The sequence below is a fragment of the Triplophysa dalaica genome, chromosome 7, assembly GCF_015846415.1.
Source record: "Triplophysa dalaica isolate WHDGS20190420 chromosome 7, ASM1584641v1, whole genome shotgun sequence".
NCBI classification, from domain to species: Eukaryota; Metazoa; Chordata; class Actinopteri; order Cypriniformes; family Nemacheilidae; genus Triplophysa; species Triplophysa dalaica.
This window is the reverse complement of record NC_079548.1, coordinates 24,499,047-24,521,955: the sequence shown is the minus strand read 5'-3', so window position 1 is coordinate 24,521,955 and position 22,909 is coordinate 24,499,047. Positions and strand designations below refer to the sequence as shown.

The following is a 22,909-nucleotide window of genomic DNA, read 5'->3' as shown; positions in this document are numbered from 1 at the left end:
AATAAGTAAATCAACTATATGCAGAGCGGAAAGTGTGCCTCGCTCTCAAGCACTTCCTGTCGTCATGTTGCTTTTTTTGGTGCCGTTGCCATGGTGAATCATGATTTTGTAGCTCCATTGATCATGGCTTGTCGTAGAGGTGGTGCATGCACTTAACTCAAGTTGAGTCTACACAGAGTTGATAGAACTAACTCAACTACGCTGTTCTGTAACCCAAAACTCAAGTTTCGCATCTCGGTTTTAAACAACTCAGAGTTCAGATTTTAACTTGGTGTTGGTTGAACCTCCTTATTGAAACTGCCCCTGGGGGTGTAACCAACTTACAACAATCCTATCGATTAGGGGAGGGCGACATGTAGTCCCGCCCTACATTTTCAAATTTCAGAAGCCGTTTCACTTGGATGTATGTCACGATACGGAAAAGAAGACAATTGCAGCTTCCGTTTCACAGTGACTTTAAACTTACCTGGTTAGGTCACATAACCACATAACTAGGGACAATGTTTTGCTTTCACTTGTTTGGTGGGTGTGACAAAATTGTATGCCCAATCAGTAGCATCATGTTTATAAACCACGCGGTACTAAAGATACAACTCTCACAATAGGTCCAGGTAAAGTTGTTTACAAATGTGTCCGCTGTAGCTAGGTTTACCCAACAATTGAAGATATTAGAAGACATGTTTGTGGTAAGAGTTTTATAGTAAAAATATAGCATATCAACATGACGATGTAGTTTTTTGTTTGTTTGTTTATTTAGGCCTATATACCAAATGTCATACAATGGTAATTAAGTGCTTGAAAATGAGAAACAAAATACAAGGCAAGGGCAGTCTGTAACATCAAGTGTATTTTGCAGTATTAAACAAATATTTATAAAGATTTTATTAGGCTAAATAACTGTCTAAAAAGAACACAAAGAATGGCCTTCTCAGCTGCCATTGTTGCAACTCCTGTGTCATCAAAACAGGGTGAACAGTTTCTGCTTAAAAAGGCTTTGTCGGGCTGAAGGGAGCATTGTTTTCTGGAATACTCCCCTGACATACTAAAGTCAAAATCTAACTAGCATGTACGCACTTGTATCTTCATCTTTATGAAGTGTTCAACATGTCTATTTATTTTTCTTTTTTTAGTACATGTGCTTTGATACAATGCAAATTGTAAAAAGTGCTATAAAAACAAACTTGAAAAAAATAGTAGGCAGTCTATGTAGTCTTTACAAATTAGTAAGCTTTTCGAAAACAGCCATGTATCAACACAAACGTAAGACTCAGGATGCATTTAAATAGCTAAAGAGGGACTTCCAAATAAATTAACACATAAGGTGTAAAGATGCAAAACCAAAGGTCTCTCTCAACCACAACCATTCACACAAAATCATACAACCATACTAGTGTTCATTTAAAAATATAACTTTTAATAAAGGCTACATCTCTTCATAATTACAATAATTAAAGTACCAAGTCATCTTTAAAACAAAGCTCTATATAATGCATAATTTACATTTAAGTGAAACCCAAACAATTTCCTTGGGGGAAGAAAACATTGAAACAATGTCATGATTGAAGATATTTAAGCTTTTAAAATTCTAAAACATAAACCCCTCAGAAAAGTAAGGGAATATTCACACCCTGAAACAGGGCAGCACACAGCATGGTATCCATGGAGGCACAAGTACTATATAATATACCAAAGATGGCACGTTCTTGTCCATTTATGCAAGTGCATCGCAAGATTTTTCCCTGGAGCTCTGCCTCGTTTTAATACAGTACATTAACACTTTCCACACACCCTCTGATCTCCAAAAATAGTGTTCAACTGAACATTTTTAAGTATTTTGAAATGGCATAACCTCATATATCAAGGGTTTGGAACTGGTTCCAGCAGAAAGGATATTGGTTCCTGTGCAATGTCTGGACCTTACACCAAAGGCACTGAAGATGCAACACATAATCGGGCCACTCAGTGGAGACACTCCACTGAGAAGTGTGCTGATCCGCCACACGGTTCTGTTTGTTGGCCAGTGGAGAGATTCCTGGCAATGTCCATCATGGTAAGGAGCATGTCTCTGGACATGCGTGTTCAACATTGGAAAAAATATCTCCCAATCATATAAGCAGCTTGTCCATCATCTGAACACGGGTACAAGGGGAATGACAGTTTAATAAATAGCAATAAAGTTTTTTTTACTCGACAGGAGCATATTATAACTTGTGTACACGCTCTCAAACCCCACACAAATACAAACATCTAGAATTATCACAAAACGTTGGTCAGCAGTCCATGGTATGGGGACACACGGGCAGGTTGTAGTCCAAACGAATGTTTGCATTGTCAGTGGTCATAGTGTGTCCTTGGATTTCTCATCAGTTTCCCACAATTCTTAGCTGGTTCTGATTCCTCTGTACTTCATTGGCTAGTATTCCTTCAACAGCTTGGCAGGCCAAATGTCTTAAAGGATGATTTAACTTTATCTTTATTAAAAAAATACATCTTTTTAAGAGTCTTGAGTGCTAGGTATGCCCAGAAGTTGTCTGTCAGGTTCGTTTTAGTCAGCTTTAGTCCATTCATTCCACTTTGCCAAGGATTTTGCCCTCATACATTGGCAGAACGGCGCAGTCATCCCAGACCTCCTCAAACACAGCGCCACACTCAAACTCACTACTGGCCTTCTTGAAGTAGTACCTGAAACAAAGAACACACAAGGTTAAAAACAAACTGCTAAATTTCCATACATCAAAATTACTTTACAACAAACAATTGACCATAAAATCCTAAATGGATTCATTCTAGAGATTTCATTGGACTAAAACAAATGAAACTCCAAACATTTTGTAAGTGTCGTGAACCAGATATGATCAGAACTTAATGCCACAACATTAAAATTGAATGGACTTATCAAATTACCTTAATCGTGTAAACTCACAAACTGCATAATGCAGTACAGCCAAAGAGGTGAAGTAAAGGCTAAATTGTAGGGTCTGTTAAACTTTGCTGCCCTTCAGGACTCCAGTGTATAATTGGTAGCTTTGTCAAGTGAAGGGGATCCTTTACAAACGTTGACATTTTGGGGAGCCATGAAGTCTACACAAACGTTTGTAAAGCAGCGAGTCTGAGATTAATCTTGTGTTATATCTCGACAGATGACCTCTTTGTCTCATTTATATCGTCCCATATCCTTCCCTAATTAATGGGACCTCCTTTAGCATGGGAGGCAAGGAGTGATGAGGGTTGCCAATACAATTGCCTTTGTAATGGAAAATGCCCACTACTACTATTATCTTTTTACAAGCAAACATATCCCAATTCTCAGAAACAACACACATAAAACACATACTAGAATTACTGACTCAAAACAACAACAATAATTTTTTTATGTCGGAAACAATCTGTTGTTCTCCGACTGCCCGGCCCCAGCTTCATAAACGAAGAACTAACTGGAATACTGCGACATGGCACATAATTACATCCTTATTTCAGGAGAATAAGCTATATCCTCCTCCACAAGATCTTCAAACAGAGAACATAGAACAGAGAGAGAGAGAGAGAGAGAAAGAAGTCTTTCCACTGGAACTTGTTTTATGTGGCAAGATTTTCTCTTTGCAACATCTGGCACCAATATCGTCTGGCAACTCTGGTAGTACTGTTCTTTGTTGAAATTCTGCCATGTTGAAATGACCCAGCTCCACACGTTTTCTGCGATTAAAACCATCAGCTTTGAACCTTCTTTTCCTCAAAAATGTGCAAAATATGAGAGCTGTCCTAAACACTGAAAAAAGTAGCTCTAGTCGACAACAAATTAGTACTCCGTACAGACTACCCAGGTTCATCTGGAGGGGTGAACCTGTGGCCACATGTTTAACACATGAGTCAACTGTTAAATAATCAGAGCCTGTTAGAGATACTACCAGCAAATGTTCTTTAACTTTCAACGTATGGGACTTTTCAGAGACAACATGATGACAGTGTGTCAATGCCCCTTTAAATTAAAGATCCTTTGATATCAATGAGATATATGTATAAAAAACGTCTAGTCTTATGTAAACACACAGACTCAAGTGTATGAGACCAACGTTGCTTGATACAATACAGTATGTGAAGAATGTGTGGAAGTCTTTGTGCATAAAATGAAAGGCCTGGGCTTCAAAGGGCCGCTTATTAAATGTGCCTTAAGATGAAATCAATACCAGATGTGATCAAATGGCTGAAGTTAAAATTTCTTTCTGCCCCTTCACTCTGTTCGGCTCTTTACTCCAAGCTATTGCACATAACTTGCAGTTAATATTGCAGGCTTTTGAGCAACCAACACAACCATCACAACCAGTGTCAAAAACAAATATTCCAATATAAAAACTCCATCTTGGTATGTGCAAAACAAATACAGTTGTGGCCAAAAGTATTGGCAGTGACATAAATGTCAATTATTATACAGAATGATCAGATGCATTTTAATATTTGAAAATAAAAACTCACCAGATCAGGGATGCACCGAAATAAAAATCTTTGCCAAAGCCGAATAAAAATGAAACGCTTGGCCGAAGGTCGAACAGGTTTTTTTATTCCATTTCTTTAGCCAACTTTTTGTCAGTCGCAGGTCCCGTGTCATGTCTTTCTCTCACACTTTAAAATGCTTCCACACACTGCCGACATGTTTTCTGCATGAATAAAGTGTACTGGTCTCTCTCTCCGCGCTGGTTGCTGCTAGATCGCATCAGACGTCATATTCGGTAAAAGTGTTCAGCCATATTTTACTTATTCACTTTTTTAGATATTTTCGGCTCAATAATTTCGGTTGCCAAACATTTGGTGCATCCCTACCCCAGATGTCAATCCCATATGGAGAAAATGTGGTCAATCCTCAAAAGGCGAGTGGATAACCAGAAGAGCACAAATTGTGATCAACACAGAATGCTAATAAGGCAAGAAATGTTCGCCATCAGTCAGGTTTTGGCCCAGAAGCTAATTTCAGCATACCCTAGCGAATTGCAGAGGTAATGAAAAACAAGGCACAACACTTTAAATATAGACTTTTTGCCAATAAACACCTTTAAAACTTAAGATATGCTTATCATTGTTTTCCAGTATACCATAGAAACATCTGGGGAAGATAATCTACAGATACAGAATCAGCAAACTTTGCAAAACACAAAATCTATGTCACTGCCAATAACTTTGGCCACGACTGTAGTCAACGTTTGTCTTAAAAAAAAATATGCGGGTTTACCTGTAGATGCCTTTCTTTCTTAGCTGTTCCTTAAAGTGTCCAAGTGTGAGGCTGTGAGATTTCATCATCCTGCGGTATGGGATCTCCTCACCACAGAAGAAGTACGTAACCACAGTCTCTGAGCCCAAACCGCCGTGGACAGCTGACACCTTATTCAAGTTCTTTGATCTTTAAAGGTACAACACAAATGTCAATTGCTAGGCCTCAAAGTCCTAAAATGGCATTGAAACTTATTTCACTTTTGTAATTAGATTAAGTCATATGGATTTGGGACGCCATTAAAATGAGTAAATTATGAACCGTTTGTTTTCTTGGGAATTGTTATTATTTTTTTATGTTTCCCCCATCCATGTGGCTTTGATTACATCATCAGAAAGAACTGGTGATATGCATTGTTCGATATACGTGACCCTGGACCACAAAACCATTCTTAAATAGCACAGGAATATTTGTGGCAATAGCCAACAAAACTTTGTATGGGTCAAAATGATTGATTTTTCTTTTATGTCAAAAATCGTAAGGATATTAAGTTGAAATCTGGTTCCATGAAAATATGTTTTCAATTTTGTACCGTAAATATATATATATCAAAAATTACCCACTTAAATTTGGTATCCATGTGAAGCTTAGAATTTAAGCTTTCTGGTTCATCTACTCTTTACAATGTCATCACAGCAGTAAGCCAATAAAAAGTGTTTAAACAAACCCGTTTCTTCTTAGCAACGGACTGCTGCAGTGCCTCTAATTAACAAATTCAAAGGTGATTTTCTCAATATTTAGATATTATGCTCCCTCAGTTTGCACAGATTTAAATAGTTCTTTCTTTGCCAAATATTAGAAAAATTTAACCATAAGACTGGTTTTGTGGTCTAGGGTCAGATTTGTGCTTTTGGAACTCGCGTTGGAGCACCCGTTTACATCCATTATATGAAGCACATCGCACTGCAGATTTAGGTAAAAATCTTAATTGTTTTACTCAAGAAAAATTGTCACCTATATATCTCAGATGGCCTTGGGGAGAGTAAATAAATAGCTGATTTTTATTCTGCTGTTAACTATCGCTTTAATTAAAAATCATATCAAATGCAATGGTAATGCTATTGTAGAAGACCAAAACAATGGAACGAGAGATGAATGTCAAATCATTCATGCCGTCAATCTCTCTCTTGCTCTACCTTGTAGAAGCACTTCAAGAAAGCGGCCACTAGCCTTAGACAGTTCCTGGACTGAAGGTCACCCAATTAAAAATTAAATAAAGAATTTTTCCACTACGCGCCAAGTAGACCGCAAGTATGGACTTGAAAGTTTAACAACAGAAGAAGAAGATGAATGATGAAAGTACATACTCGTCAGTTTGAAGCGCTGGACTGACATTTTGCACATTTACTGGGTGACTCTTTTCTCTTTGAAGGCTTGATGTGGAATGCCTGTGAATACCAATCAATATTTGTAATATTTGTATCTGGACACTTTCTAACAATGTTGTATATACAGAGTACGGTATAAAAAGTGGTAGAGAACTGAAATCGTACCTTTGTTTTGGGGGTTTGGAGACTTCCTCCAAGCGTCTACGGGCCTCTTCAAGCTGTGCAAGGGTGTTTGGAGGGGGTAGGGGTGGCATGGCAGGGTCCTGGACAAAGGGGTGTGCAGGCTGGTGGGTACGGAGATGGCCGCTGCTTCCGCCTCCTCCCCATGTGTGTACACGCGTGGAATCTAAACAGTGCGACTTCTTAGTGTTTTGAGTGCTGCAAAGAGGGACAAGTTTGACACCTTGTAAGTACACCAAATAAATACTTATGGGGACACAGATTTCAAAGCATAACAGTAGATCATGGCTGGAATAGAATCCTCGTTTTCGAAAACTTGCGAGATTTAGCAACAGACCTGTGGGGCTTATGCTTTGTTTGTCGATCACTCTCCAGGATCCACTGCCACACATTATGAGATCGGTCCGTACTGTCAGTAGGCAGCTGCAGAAGAGTGCTCTCCATCCCCTCAGTGTTAACCTCCTCTCCAGACTTACATAGACGCTTGGATAAAGAGCTGGAATGCCTGAAGGAAAAGGGACACTTTACATAAAACAGAATCTGCAGACAAAAATGTGACACTCTTTTAAAAGAACAAACAAGTATGTAGCAAAAGCAAACTGAAATTTACCCCAAAATTTCTGAAGGGCTGCCGCACTGGTCCCTGCCCAGACTTCGGCTACGGATATAGTGGGCGGCGCCACATTCAGATGCTCCGTGACACAAACAATGTACCCGTTGGGCAGCCTCTGCCTCAATCTGCTCCTTGCTTTTGGGCCCGGCGTGGTGATGGATGTAGTGGTGATGGATGTGCTTTGTGGACTGTCTGGATAGAATGGTCTTGGCGGCTGTGTATCCACTCATGGATGCAGACTGGGACCTGATGCCAGGAGCTCCCCGTGGAAGGGGGCGCTGTTCAGGGGAACGAGAGCGTGGGGAATGGCGAACCATGCCCGGAGACTGACAACCAGGGGTCTTAAGGACACGGGAGAGGTGTTCATCCAGGATGGCCTGAGGGTCTTCCTCCCAGGAGCCAGGAGGCAGTAGAGGCAGAGAGTGGGACACGCTGCTGCCAGACACCTCAGACTCGTCCCTTTCCTCATCCTAGGAAAACAGAGATGGGCAATTTAAAAATTGTCAATCATCCCAGACACATACTAATACAATATGTAACCTGGGCCCAAGCATTTTCAGTTATACAAACCTCCTGAATCTGTTGTAGTCTTTCCTCCAGAGAGCTCATGGTCTCCTGTTCCCGTTTCAGATGTTCCAATCTGGCTATTAGTTGTGCGGCGAACGCTGCTGGCTCCACGGGTGTCATCTCCTTAGGTTGCTGCCGTGTTCTCTGCACAAAATCAAAGAGATTTAGATTAGCGAGAAGAACGGACAGGAGAGGAGGGGTCGATGTCTACAGCTGCCCACCCAGCACATACACAAACACACTGATGGCATTGGCCGTTGCAGGCATGAGCAGTTGGTCACACTAAGGAGCCTCGGCTTGTTCCCTCTGTAGTGCTACCAAGCCATCAGCCTGGCCTGTGAGGTTAGGCAGCTTCAAAGAGTCGTCGTATAAATAGCAAACGCTCACCAGGGGCAGCAGGGACACTGGCTTAACATCCAGCAATAAAAGTCACATATCGACGGGGAGAAAGAGGGAGGTGACAGAAAAAAAGAAAGAGAGGGAGATTAAAAACACAATACTAAGTAAGATGGTGAGATGTGTGGCACTGCTAGAGGAGTCAAACGTTGGAAGATCAGAAGTGCAAAGGTAATTTATCCCCCCCATCACAGACGGCAACCTTAGAGCTAGCCACCACATTATTCTGCCCCATGTGAATCTTCTTTTAATATTTTTTTCCTTTTTTGATTCAGCTTTTTTGTTCTTATCTCTTTGTAAAGATGATAAAGGGAGAGACGAAAGAGGGAGGAAAGCAAGACGGGCTGCTGGTGAGACTCACAGCCGCTCTGAGCCCCTGCTGCCTAAAAGCAGATGCATCCTGGGAGAGGCAGGCATTGCCAAATCAGAAGGGAGACATTATACAGCAGAAGAAAGAGAAGAGATAACTTACTGGATGGCAAGTCTTTTCAATCCACATCCAGACACTGAATGTTTAAGAGAAGCCAAGTACAGAAATGGTGATAGAAGGTGGAAGAAGAAACTAAAAGAAGATAAAGGAAGAGGGGACACTGATTTGTTTGACTTGTTTATCAACCTATCTGTCCAAACTCTCCCTCCAAAGACATCAATCAACCATTTGAGGCAGGGAGAAAGAGGGGGAATGGAGGGTTCTGCTAAAGGAATAAAAAGGGTGCAGCTCAGTTGGAAGTTGTCACTTCCCTTGAAGTCGGCTCCATTCATCTGCTGATCAAAGCGCTCTCGGAGAGAGACAGTTGATTTTGGTGCCCCGGGATAAAACAGACTCATTTAGCGCGGCATGGCAGTTTATTTAGAGTCATTATCCAAGAAAGAGGACAACAACATAACTAATCACAACCTTGAGAAGGTAACATTTTTAATTGGTTTGTGTGTGTGTGTGTGTGTGTGTGTGTGTGGGAGGGAGGGGTTGGAGAATGCAGTGACACTTACGAGAAACGGTGGCAGACACACTTGGCCGTTCATCCTCATGTTACGTTGCATCTCTCTTTGTAGATGTTTCTTACTTCCCAGCTTGTATGGAGGGATGCCATCTCTATTGACAGAGAAAAAGATTAAGTTTATCCAGTGAACCAGTTTAATACACCAAAAAAAATTGCTCTCTAACCAAGTTTAAATGAAAAATTACAAGCCCCATGGTTTTTCCTTTCAACAGCACCTTGAATCCCAAGTTCTTCATCCATGTTAGACATTGTGCTACACTTTCAATCAAGCAACACCAACATAATGCCATCTAAATGACGTTACCAATTACGATAGGAGACGGCTTGTGTTTCAAAAAACACTACTAATCCATCTAATCCACTGCAGAGCACTTTCTAAACCCTTAGCTTCTCAATTGTGCCTTTTATTTCCCTCTAAAGGCAGACATCTTTCTCATCCACCACTATGCTTTTTTTAAAAAGCCAGGCCAGTTTCCTTTGCTCTGTTCTGACTCTGAAGTGTATGACCTAGCCCAAATGCAGTTTCCAGCATGTCTTTGAAGGCTTACAGTCATGCGCATAAAGCCGTCGCTCCAATCTTCATTTGGCAAGCGCTCGGCAGTCAGCCTCTGATCTCACACACATCAAAAGGCTGGTTTGTAAGATAAGGTAATGTTTGAAGTCTGCGCAGCGGCATTCCCTAGCGTCCAAGTAAATCCATAAATAAGATATAAGCAAAATTTCCCCCTCTTCTCTTCCCTACCCTCGCTCCCTCCCTTTATCTGGAATTCAGATTCTTTCAGATTTAGCGCAGTGCCTTTTAACTTGAATAAAAACGCAGATTTTCCAATCAAATCGCACTCTAAACAAAGAGCAAAGCGCCTGTTTTGTCACACCCCACTTTAAAGTGACAGATTAAAAAATATACAATCATACAACGACTGAATGTGGTTAAAATATGTAAGACAAACTTGTAAAAAAGTAGATGTTTATTTAGTTACCAGATATTTTTTACTTACCAAATGATAACTAAGATTTCAGGACATTACGTTTAAAGGAGAAGCTAACCAATTGCGATCAAAAGACCAACTTTAGCTCTCTCTCTTTGCTTACATTTACGCATTTGGCCTATGCTTAAAAGCGACGTACATTGCATTATCCTATACAGTTATACTTAGGTATGTGCAATCCCCTGGGATCGAACTCACAACCTTCCGTTGTTAACGCAATGCTCTTACCACCGAGCTAAAGGAAAGCTTTGCTCCCTCACGTTATGCCACAGTTTTTGGAAAAATTATAAAATCTTTTAAAAACAAGAAAGGTGTGGCCGAGCCAGCAGCCCTACAAAAATATGAATCTTTGTTTCAATCAAGCCACCTTCCTCAAACACCCATTGCGTCCCTGCTTTAAGGTGTCACAGGCTGGACATGCTTTATGGGAATCTCCTATTCACTAGTGCAAGTAATTTTCAAAGCAGCCAGCCACCCTCTTATCCCTCTAAGCTCCCGAGGCCTAACAATGGGCTGAAAGCGATTCAGTTAAGCCTTTCATCCAGCATGCACTTTATTTCTCACTCTCTGCACTTAGCTATACACTCACACAATTGGCTCTGCCACAAACACATAGGGGGAGGGCTGCTTTCGGCCGGAGGTGGGGTTGAATGGGTGGCGTGTGTGAGGGACTGGGGTATGGGGGGCTCCAAAACACCCTAATCCCAGGTGAACTGCTCTTGCATTCCAAAAATGGCTAACCTCGAGAAAGCCTATCTGACACTGGATCCCTCTTTTCTAGCTCTAATGTGATCGGCCCAAAACGTTCGTGCGATTCCTTTAACTGACTGCCAAGCACCTCAACAGGTCTTACAGTCCGCACAGCAATCTAACCCAGCACAAAGAGGACACCAATAAATGATGTTTTTTGGGGACCTTGTCGTGGAAAGTGCAAATAGAAAGACATTTAAGATCCAAAGAACAAGCAAAAGCAGAGGAAAACCCAGCCAGTGTTATTTCCTGTAAAGGAATTTTGCAGACATTAGCATCAATAATTTTACAGAGGAAACGCATTATGTGAGGGATCTTCTCATGGGTCCACTCTATTCTCAAAAGTCTGCACAATCTCATTAACAGCCACAAACAACTGAGCCATACTTTTTGCAAAAAACAACTCTTTTGTGATCGTTTTAGGACACCTACAATGGACGTAGGTACTTGGTTAAAAAAGAAGATAAAGAAAAAGAGAGACAGTAAAATACAATCCAAGCATAGTGCGTGATATTGACAAATGGAGACTTACACACTGCTGTCTGTCATAGACAGAGAGTCGTCCGTCATGGCATCACTGGAGACCTCGCTGTCATTGGCACTGGTGGCAGGGGCAAAAACATAACCAGACTTGACATGGTAGGGGTTTGCAGGGTCACCACGTCTGTAGCCCCTGAGGAGACATGAAACATTTTGGCATTTAGTGAGTGATGTTCAAGGGTGGTAACTGAATAGTTGCTAGTTTGATCCATGAACATCTCAGTTAGATTTTAAATATCAAAGTGGATTACATTGGATCTTTTAAACTAAATGTCTGGTAGTTTCTAATTCCAACTAAGGAAACAGAGAGGCTTGTTTATTATATTTCCTGTATTACTATTTGGATAAAGCATCAGCAAAAAGCCAAATGCAACCCAAATCAACAGTTTGGGGCATTAGGAAGAGAGGTCGAGCTACTCAAAGTCGCTTTTTCCCCTTTCTTAGCATGGTGGGGGTGGAACTCAAGCACAGTTTGTGTTTCTCTCCTATTCCCTTTCATGTCCCTCACCCTGCCTCCCCCCGGGGCAGCTCGGTGAGGGCTGATCAGGGGGAAAGTTAAGTGAACAGCACATCTGTGTGAATTGCCAGCGCCACTTCCCCTCAGCGGAGCATATCTGGGGCCTTTTGTTTGGGCCATGCACTCCATTCCTCACTTTATCCCACCCTCCCCCTTCAAAGTTTCCTGTTACATGTCATTTCTCCTTCTCTTTTGCTCTTTCCTCTACTGGGGCACCTCCTCCACATACCCACCAGGCCGGCCCTCCCTCCCTCTCCATACCCCTCACTCCTGCTGTGACACATTCCTGCTCCACTGGAGGAGGAGGAGAACCTGAGCCAGGCTGAGAGCAAGAGAGAAAGAACGAGATGAGAGAGCGGAAAGAAAGAAGTGGGGGGGGGCTCATCTTTATGAGAATGCCTGCAGCCAGCAGCGTTGTGAGGGGAGACCCAGCAGGACTGTAGCCTACGGCCCCAACTCAAACCTGACCTTTGGAAGTTCTCGCTCAGAGTCAGGTATTTAGCACAGCTGGGTTCACATTCTTCCCTCGCTCACCCCTCATTCATTTTTTCTTTCATGAGGAGCCTCGCCCCCCTCTGTCCTTCTTTTCCGCTCGCTTGAAAAGTGTGCTTATTCTCCATCCGTCTGTTTTTTTTCCTAGATAAAAGCGCAAGGGAGGCAGTCGAAATCAGAGGAGAACTGTGGTAAATAAGAAACGGAGGAGATGAAGGCCACAGTCTCTGTGACTTACAGAGGAAGCGCTGCCGTGTGTTGTTTTGTGAATAACTCAATTCAGAAACAGAGAGAGAAATAAGTTCCACATGCTTTAGATGAACAAAAAGTGCCCCGAGAGAGAGGGAAACAGACTGCTCGAGGACCGCTCATCAAAAAGAAATCGGCGAACAGGATCAAAAAAGAAACTTTGCTTACTCTCGTCTGGTTCCTAATCATCTTCTACATAAACAAGGCAGCCGAGATAAGAGATGAAACGTTCTGTCGCCTTCTTCAAGATCAGCCTGACAATGAGCTGTCTTTGAGATGGATAAACATTCGTCTGGCACCACACCTTGATGGGTCACCTCATTTACAACCTTAAATAGTGTGACGGGAATGAAGTGTTAATTTATCAAAGCGGATTTCCTCTGCCGTATCATTAAAGGCAAGACTTTTATTGTACTGTTATCAACCAAACCAACAACTTATCAACACAAGTCAAGGAAGGCACCCCGATGCTCAAAGTAATCAAAACGCAAAACAACAGTATAATTTTTGTTTTGTTTTTTGAAACTGTGATATTTTTGACATGTTGCACTCTTTTTATTTGTCTGACACCCAAAACCAATTTTGTATTGCGAACTATCCTTGATCCTTACAGATGATCCTAGGCGGAAGGATTTCAAAGCAGAGGAAACTGTGTGGAGCCAGCAGAGGGCCTGGTGCTAGACAATATTTACTTGAAAGGAAGAGCTGCTCTATTGATGTCTCCCACCCGCCTAAACCCCCCCCCCGGCATAATGCAAGCCAGGTGAGAGCAAACCACTCTAAACTTCGAAGAAAGTGCCTCTAATGTCAAATCAAAGATTCAAGAACAATGCACAAACAATAAGAATAAACAGCTTTAAAATCTTAGACTGTCTGACTTTATTTCTGTTAACTTGGAGTGACTTACTGTACACTTATGCACAGTATGCTATGTTTAGTGCGTTTATGAAGAATACAATGTTGATGATTTCATACATCTTTTGGGATACCTTTTGGAATTGTCAAATATACAACTTTCCAAGTTGGATTAGGCTAAACTAGGGGAGTCTATGATACCTAAAAGAGTTCAATGAAAGCATTAGGAATGTTGTAGGCTTATGAATACATAGCATGTATATATTGTAAATTGAAGAGTTCTCACCTGTAGCCTTTCTCCAAAACGTCCATCGCTCGAAGGGAAGGAGGTGACCGTAACGCTTTGGCAGAAAGTCCCACTAAGGTGGCCAGAGCTTTGGATTTAAAATCATTACAACTCCATTCCTCCTCTTCAATCACAGTTGGCAAGTATCCACAGACTAGTTTTAGACCTCCTAATCCATTAGGATTCACATGGTTAGGGTTTTCACAACCTGTTCGAACATACTCAAGGTAAATGTCTGAAGTCAGGAACATCTGATAAGCATTCTCCTCCATTGCCGTCTGGATCTCCATTTGAGCCTGATCGAACATTGCAGAGTCAATCTGTTGACGCTTAATATTATCCCTAATAAAAGTCTTAGTGGCTGGTTTAAGCTGCTTGGACACCACGCTGTTATTCTCAATATACCGTTTATAAATGGCTTTGGCAACTCTGTGAGTTTTGGTATCCTTAAGGTCCATTTGCCTGAAACCATTACAGGCAAACCAGAAATCTAAAGTGTCTACGCATTTCTCGCGTTCCAAATATGCCCGGAAAAGCTGAGCACCATCCTGGTCACCGAGAAGAAAATGCAAAGATTTGGTCCACCGGGCGATAGGCGAATCCGGCGACGCGCTTCCCTCGGGTTCCCCAAGTCCACCATCATCTCTCCTCGCCATTGAACAGTGAGGATCTGACGCAGTCGACTTAAAAGGATCCTTAGGTCTCATCGTGGCCAGTTTGCTGGGATGGTGACATGTCGTCTCACCCTCTTCCCCAGGGACCGGAGGACGAGGGGCATCTTCTCTGAAGCTGCTGACCATAGGATCTGCTAGTGTCCTATTCATGGCTCCGGCAGCAAACCTTTCAGTGTGAATCGCGGCTGTAATCTGCTCTCTCTCTTAAATCAGCAGAGGAGCTTCTCTCTGTAACACAAAGTATTGATCTCATCAAAACCAGATCCGCCCCAAAAACTTCAAAAGAGTCACTTTTGACTTCTATATGTAACGCGCGCTCTCGAAGTATGCTTCGTCAACTATAGAAGAAAATATTGGGTTTAATTGCGTACGGAAATACACCACATTACATAAATTAATATTGGAAAAGGAACGCAATCACAGTTCAATCGAGTTCCTTTATAAATGTTGAAATCGCCACGTATTAAACCCGACACTTCATTGCGGTGAAAAAAGTCTATAAAACAAAAATAATTTCGCGAAGATTACGCGTAAAAAAACTTTAATTGTTTTTACAAACCCAATTGCGGAGTAGGCAACTCAAGTTTAAAAAGCCAAGAAACTAAAGTCAAAAACTAAACTCAAAATAATGAGCTATTAAAACAGGCTCAAATAATAATTCGCTTTTTAACGAATATTAGTATATTAATTATAATAATTCACGACTGTGAATTACAGATTTACAGATTATCGCTCTTAGATACACATCGATTATAAAAAACATCCTGCAAGATGTTATGTGAGCAATAAGACCTAAATACGTTAAAAATATTAAACGGCGTCTTAAAACATGTAACATAAATCTAAAACGCATATTTCTAAACTGCTTTTGAGTTCTTCAACGGGTCTTCCCTTACCGACATGAAGAGACCGCTTCCCATCAATGAGAAATAAACCTTCAAAACAGCGAAGAAAAGTGTGAGATCAGGAGGGCTGAGATCCTCCGATCCAACATCTCTAAAAACACCAATCTAACGTTAACCTTGAAAACAATAAAGCGGCTGTATTGGAAGCGTTTTAGGGGTATGTCTATCCGATATACCTCATTGTACAGCGACACATGACTTCAAAGTCAGTAAACAGAAGATCAAAGGAATAGCGTGGGGCCAGCGCTGGGAGAGCACACACACACAGTTCTAACTCACCATCCATCCATGAGTTCAGTCCCACAAGAACCCACAGTATTTTCAACAACGTAACGAATATAATCCACAATATGTCCGATTGAGCGCAGTCCTCTGAAGTTGTGTAATGTCAAGGCAGATGCAGGGTTTTAAAAGCGCGCTTCATCAAGTAAAACAACACACTAGATGTCTTTGTAGTAAATGTGGCTGTGCTCTTGTCTCTTATTCCAGTCTGCACTGAGCTCAGTGTTTAAGAGCGGACATCAAAGAGCGCAGCAGACCGCACGGTCCCGGCAGATACATATGACACAATTTCCTTTTCTCGTGCTTTGAAAGCATCAGGATTGAACGAAAACTGTTTTTAACCGATCCGTTTCGGGTTTGATCAACTCGTAGGGAAAAACTCGCGCAGAGTGATTGCGATCCGCCTGTTCGTCTAAATCCGTTGGTAAACAGTTTTAACCGAGGCGCAAGGACCTTATCAAAGCGGAGAGATCTTGAGCCGCCTCCCCTCGAGCTGTTGAGCGTCAGGAGTAGTGATCTGCCGCGCCGCGATCCTGCTGTTTCTACAGAAACTTTAAAGACACAGGCCGCGTTTTCCTCGCAGGAATCCCAGTTAACCCCTTCATCACCATATCAGTCACAGTTAACTCCTTCATCACCACAACAGCCACAGTAGATCCTTTGAACACAATAACATTTACTAAATTATGTTATGTGCTCCTACTATGAAGATAATGTATGTCTTAAAATATGAGAAATAAGAAACTAATGTTTTTAAATAATGCCTAGCCTATAATATTTGTTTGCTTTTATCACAATTACTCTACAGACACTGACATTTGTCAACAGTTTTCTTGTTTTGTTTTACTTACGTTTTCATTGTTCACATGGCAACATATAGAAATGCATATTTCCCACATTTTTCGGTGAACTAAAACCTTTGGAAAGTACAATATATTAAAGACACATCTAGGCCTCATGAAATTGTTTCCAAATGCATAATGTTAAATACATCAAACTTAATAAAACATTTTTTTTTTGTCAAATACCCTGATAGACATTGTTCGAAATGTTGCAAGTACTTGCAGCAGCAATATAGTTAAATGTCTGAGTTAAAAAGTAAAACTAGCAGAAAAGCTTGTCCTGCATGTTGAACTAGTGAGGGAGGACGTTCGACTGATTCAATTCATGATACTTCAAAGGCCTGAGCACTTGCTTTGATCTTCTACATTCACTTTAAGAAGCAAGATATTTAAAAATGCACGCATAAGTGTTCAATGTGATGAATTTAAAGAGCAGCTGACAAGCGGTATACAGCACTCATACTAGTCATACTAGGTTGACCAGATAAAGTACATGAGTCACATTGACATAGAATTATCATTACAAAACGCGTCTGGTCAACTCTTAAGGCAAGACTTTAACATTTCAAACACGGCTTTACCACACTCTGCCTTCTAAATCGATGGCCGATGTCTGCAGAGGTAACAGTCCGCAAATGAGATTTTAGTTCTTCTCTAGAATTTCTTCTCTAGAATTCAAATGACAAAAGTCTTTGTTCAAGAACGATTGTCTCAGAATGGACCATTTACATACTGTATGTAGCCTGACTTAGCTGGGTGTGCATTTACCTGACTTTATTCAGATCCAGTAAAACTTCATTCTAACAGTATAAGATGTTTGACTGCATTAATTTTAGAAAATTAAGCTTTTAGAAAAGCAACACATGCAAACCATTCACATGTGTAATCAAAGGCAACCCTATTACCCTCAATAATTAATATTACAAATATTACAAAACTGTGTATCACAATGTATACCAAATGTGGGCAGTACCAGCACTACTTTTCTTTAAACGTATGATTATTTTTAAATATAAATTTATAATTTATACGTGAGCAATCATAGCAATGTCAATGTATAACTACAAAAATTAACAATGTGTAATGAAATTCTAGAAATATTAGCATTACGCAGTTAAACGAGCTCATCAATTCTGACAACAGGGCGTTATCATTTCACACCTCCATGACTTCCTGCAGAATACAAAATAAGATATTTTGAAAAATGTTGGTAACAGAACAGCACAGCCCCCATTTAAATTCTATTGTAATCAATGCAAGTGAAAGGGGGGCTCTTAACAACATTCTTCAAAATGTCTTCTTTTGTGTTCTGTGGAAGAAAGAAAATCATATAGGTTTGAAATGTCAAGAGAGTGAGTAAATGATGACAGACTTTTCATTTTGAAGGTAAACTACTCCTTTAAAGGTTGAATAAAAAAACGACTACTCATTAAACTATTAACAAATTGTAGTGGCTGAATCAAAAAGATCTTTGATAATGTTGCCAGTCTTAAATTGAAAAAGACAATTCAAGCTCATAAGTCAAAATGGAAGAGGATTTATGGTAACACTTTAGTATATATACAATTCTCACTATTAACAAGTTGCTTATTAGCAAAAATATTATGCATATTATCAGAATGCATATTATTAGAAGATTGGTTTATTAGTAACTATAAAGCACATATTCTGTATGGCCATATTCTACATCCCGAATCCTCCCCAATACCTCAACCTAACAACTATTATACGAACTATTAATAAGCACTAAATTAGGAGTTTTTTGAGGCAAAAGTCGTAGTTAATGGTTTGTTAATTGTGAGAATTGGACCTTAATATAAAGTGTAAGCGGATTTATTTTCCTACCATTAAAATGTAAGTACAATTAAAATCATTTTTAGAAAAGGTAATTTTCATTTGTAAAAAATACACATAGTTTTTTTCTTAAGGTAATGTAACATGAAAGAATATTTTATTTGTAAGAAAATCAAATAACTTTACTTTTCTACCAGTACTTTATCCGTCAATTTACAGCCATTACTGTTAATATTTTACAGACATTTCTATTAATGCTAAAACACAATGCAATGTAGTGCTAAGTGTAAAACACAGTTGGAACAACTGTAATAAATCTATATGGAAAATTCCTTCCTATTTATACATTATATTGTGTCCTATTTGAGCAGATTGTTTTGGAGTTTAGAGCGAGATGTTCAGAAGTGGCTTTAAATATTGCTCATCTCTGTTAAAGTGGGCACGTCAGAGAGCGTCTGTAATCACTAAATGCTCTCAATAACTGCATTGTCTGCTGCTCTTTCAGCTCAGGGTTAAACTCTCAACAGTTTGCTTTGAAGTGATTATCCCTTTATCACAAGCCAGAGCAAAGACTTTAGGGAGAACAATAGAAAATGAAAGCAAGTAGAAGGCTTATGGAAGCTATCAGTAGTGCAAATGTCCATTTTTCTGAACATCCTCAATGACTGGTGCCTAAAACCGAGAATGAAGAGACTCAAAAGTTAAAGTTTTTGTCTCGTTTTCCAGTACAAATATGCATTAAGTCTGTTTTTTCAAACGTATATATATATTTATAGTATGTGTGACCCTGGATAACAAAACCAAGCTTTCTATTGATGTATAGGACAATATCTGGCGGAGATACTTAAAACTCTGGAATCTGAGGTGGCAAAAAATCTAAATATTGAGAAAATTGCCTTTGAAGATAATCAGAGGCGCTGTAGCAGGCCATCCACTCACAAAAATGAAGTCTTTATTTTCGGTAGGAAACTTACAAAGTATCTTTATGGAACAAGATCTTTTATCTATTCAATAATTTTGACCCATAGAAAAAATGGTAACACTTTAGACCGGTAAATGTTTTTTTTCAGAAGAAAACAACACTTTTTTTATTATGCGTTTTGGGCAAAAATGCACAACTTATATATATTTTTTGTTCATAATATCTTAGGTGTTTTTTTTCTCGAGTAAATGTTTATATATTTATACTGTAAAAACAAAACAAAAGAAAGTAAGAAAATCTTGTTTTCTGTTTGTGAAACCCTCAAATAGACAAACAAGCACTTTTATTATATTTGCGAATTCATTAAAAATCGAACCATTGTCCACACCTCTTTTTGGAGCTTCTGCAGATTCAAACCACTTGATGTTACTGCAAATCTGCAGTCAATCAGTGTTCATTTGTTGAGAATGGCATGAGTCTTTTTAAGTGAACTATTCCTTTAAGTGTACATGGACCAAAAGATAGGATGACTGGACCCTCAGAAGAAGAAAGAATCTGTATCGTAAGTGTCATTGTCAGCAGAATCAGATGGCATGCTGGGTGCCGGGGGAGATAACATTAAAGTGTGGTGTTAAGATAGACTTTGAAGTTAGACATGGTGTCTTAGATGCCTCCAGATGAAGAGAGCAACAATTCAGCAGCTTGTTACGGCCTCTTAGGAGGATTCAGTTAGAAATGGGACATTTGAAGAGAATAAACTTGAATTTGGTCCTGGAATGGCCTTTGAGCTGATCACTGACACAAAGGTATCCATATGTGTATTTGAAGCCGCTTAAGCCCTCCGCGGGCTGGGGGGGTTCTGAAGGTTATTATCAGCATTTTTGTGATGTTTTAATCCTATTTTGCGCATGACTTTAAAGTCAAACAATATACAGAAACAATGTGTGATGTTTTCTCTAATCCCGTTTTGGCCATGAAAGCAAGCACTTGTGTAGTAATGAGTTTCACCTCCTTTGCCAATAGTGGTGGGTGATGCTACCCGAAAGGTTTCTCTTTGCTATCTCTCAATGTATCCGAGATGAAAACATAAGAAAATCCTACAGTAAGCACCTTAAATGTACTTCAAGTCTAAAAATCAAAGTACAAAAACAGCATATAAATCCTCTAGTGTTTTGTGATACATCAAGTTTCAAGCTCAGTAAAAGTATACTGTTAAGTATCTACATCAAACTGCAATATCATGAATAAGAAAGCAGTGTGAAAAAAGAGTTCGTGTCAGATCAAGACACTTATTGTACTGTATGTGTCCGTCTAATTTGCTGCAATGGATTTGTCCATAACAGGACAGATTGATTCATAATTATTTACTAATAATGTAAGAACATTTCAGAGAAAGCTCATACAACCACAGACCGACAGTCACAATGACCTTAACATTAACAGCCAAATCTGTGTAACTGAAAGCCGGCTTACACAGGCAGTTATCTGTGTCATTATGCAACACATCAATATCAATGATAGGAAACAGAGTGCTGTCAACTCATCTGACCCGACACAAACAGAGAAGAAAGAAGGAAGTCTGTGTCAGGTCTGTTGAGCATTTACTCTTAAGCATTAGCATTAGACCGCCCCATTGCGCAAGGCTAAAAGCTGGAGTGACCGTGCCTTTGCAGTGGCGGCCCCGAAACTAAGGCAGATAATTTGCCTTTGCATGTTAGGCAGGCTCAAACTCTTTCTGTTTTTAAATAACACCTTAAAATCATTTTATAGAACTGCATTTAATTAATTATGAGAGCTGCTTTTAATCTGCTGTTTCGTGTCTTTTTTTAACATGCGTTTTTGTATTTTTGTTATATTCATATTATTATTATTTTTTATGCATTTTGCCAACGCTTTCATCCAAAACGACTTACATTGCATTTTATACATTTATACTAAGGTATGTGCAATCCCCTGAGATCGAACCCACAACCTTGTGGTTAATGCAATGCTCTTACCACTGAGCTGCAGGAAAACTCTTAAATATTATACTTATTATGTCTGTACAGCACTTTGGTAAACACTTGATGTCTTAAAAAGTGCTTTATAAATAAATATATGAAAAAAAAAATTATATATATTAAATATTTTATTTAAAAAAATGACTTCACATCTGCACTGAAAAGAAACTGCTCTGACACTAAATATGAGAGACAAAGGAATAAAAGAGACTATCTTCATTGGATCGCAGTGGCAGGTTCCTATAATGGCACACTCATAAACACAATAGCAAAAAAAAACATGGCCATGATGTTAAACGGCTGTGCACAATGAAATGTTAATAAAACAATGAAATGTGACCCTGGATCACAAAACCAGTCTTAAGTAGCACGGGAACTTTTTAGTAAAAGACAAAAATACATTGTATGGGTCAAAAATATATATTTTTCTTTTATGCCAAAAATAATTAGTATATTAAGTAAAGATCATGTTCCATTAAGTTATTTTGAAAATTTCCTGCCTTAAATATATGAATTATTTTTGTGAGTGCATGGGCTGCAACAGTGCCCCTGATTAACAACATTCAAAGGCACTTTTCTCAATATTTTGATTTTTTTGCACTCTCCCTGAGCTTTAAACGGTTGTATCTCAGCCAGTTCTATCAATCCTGTATCTTGTCCTATTCTAACAACTCATGGATCAATAGAAAGCTTATTTAGTTATCTTTCAGATAACTAATCGAAGATCAATTTCGAAAAATTAACCCATATGACTGGTTTTGTTGTCCAGGGTCACATAATGTGAATAAAAGCAGAATGTGCACCCTATATAACATGACGTGTAAAGCTGCACATTTTGGGTCAGTAGGTATTTAATATATGACTGATGTACCTGCGCATTCGTTAATCCAAATCATCAGCTCATATATACATACATCTTCAGATGAATTCAACTGGACACTCTACTCTCTGTCACTGAGCACAGGGACAGTAGCAGATTATATGTCCATATGAAATGAATTTAAGTGTAAAAGGAGGTTTTACATTGAAAAGACGTTGTCACAGCCATCAACCACATAACCAGAATTGTGTGCATTTAACACAGTCCCATCTCAAAACAATGGCCTTTGAAAATATTTCAACATAACATTTTGTGTAGGTGCTTTAAGCTTTAAGAGTTTCGGTTTTCTGCCCTGTAACCCTTTAAACCTGCTTGACTGCTAGATATCCATTGCATACACTGTAAAAATAAAGGTGCCTCAAATATCCTGTTGTGTAGTCAAAGAACTATAAACTGTGCTTTAAGTGCTTCAAAAATCATTTTCTAATGAATGGGTTATTGGTGGAACCATCTATAGCAGTCATCCTCAATTGGCGGACTGCAGGCCGGATCTGAAGTTTTGATTTGAGAATCACATCACACACGCTATCAGAAACATAGATGTAGGTATGATGACAAAATTTTCAAACACCCCTAAGCTCAAAATG

The 22,909-nt window shown here is 39.6% G+C and overlaps 1 protein-coding gene and 1 long non-coding RNA gene across 3 annotated transcripts in view; one reads left to right on the top strand and one right to left on the bottom strand.

Annotated features, from left to right (window-relative positions):
- Positions 1-1,393: 1,393 nt before the first annotated feature.
- Positions 1,394-22,909, bottom strand: part of LOC130426944 (axin-2) — a 194,732-nt gene continuing 173,216 nt past the window's right edge. Inside the window, exons 1-11 of one of the 2 annotated variants that reach the window (XM_056753965.1) lie at positions 15,882-16,679; positions 14,024-14,925; positions 11,617-11,757; positions 9,335-9,437; positions 7,952-8,092; positions 7,379-7,851; positions 7,106-7,273; positions 6,754-6,966; positions 6,568-6,648; positions 5,222-5,389; positions 1,394-2,682 (exon numbers count right to left, since the gene is read on the bottom strand). In XM_056753965.1, coding sequence (XP_056609943.1) covers positions 2,565-2,682; positions 5,222-5,389; positions 6,568-6,648; positions 6,754-6,966; positions 7,106-7,273; positions 7,379-7,851; positions 7,952-8,092; positions 9,335-9,437; positions 11,617-11,757; positions 14,024-14,847 — 2,430 coding nt within the window. In that variant the 5' untranslated portion in view covers positions 14,848-14,925; positions 15,882-16,679 and the 3' untranslated portion in view covers positions 1,394-2,564. Of the gene's footprint in view, positions 2,683-5,221; positions 5,390-6,567; positions 6,649-6,753; positions 6,967-7,105; positions 7,274-7,378; positions 7,852-7,951; positions 8,093-9,334; positions 9,438-11,616; positions 11,758-14,023; positions 14,926-15,881; positions 16,680-22,909 lie in introns of those variants that run through there. The other variant, XM_056753959.1, reaches the window with a different exon arrangement.
- On the top strand, positions 12,498-13,669 carry LOC130426946 (uncharacterized). The gene is made up of 3 exons (XR_008907247.1): positions 12,498-12,635; positions 12,782-13,358; positions 13,496-13,669. It is a non-coding gene; the product is annotated as an uncharacterized LOC130426946 (long non-coding RNA).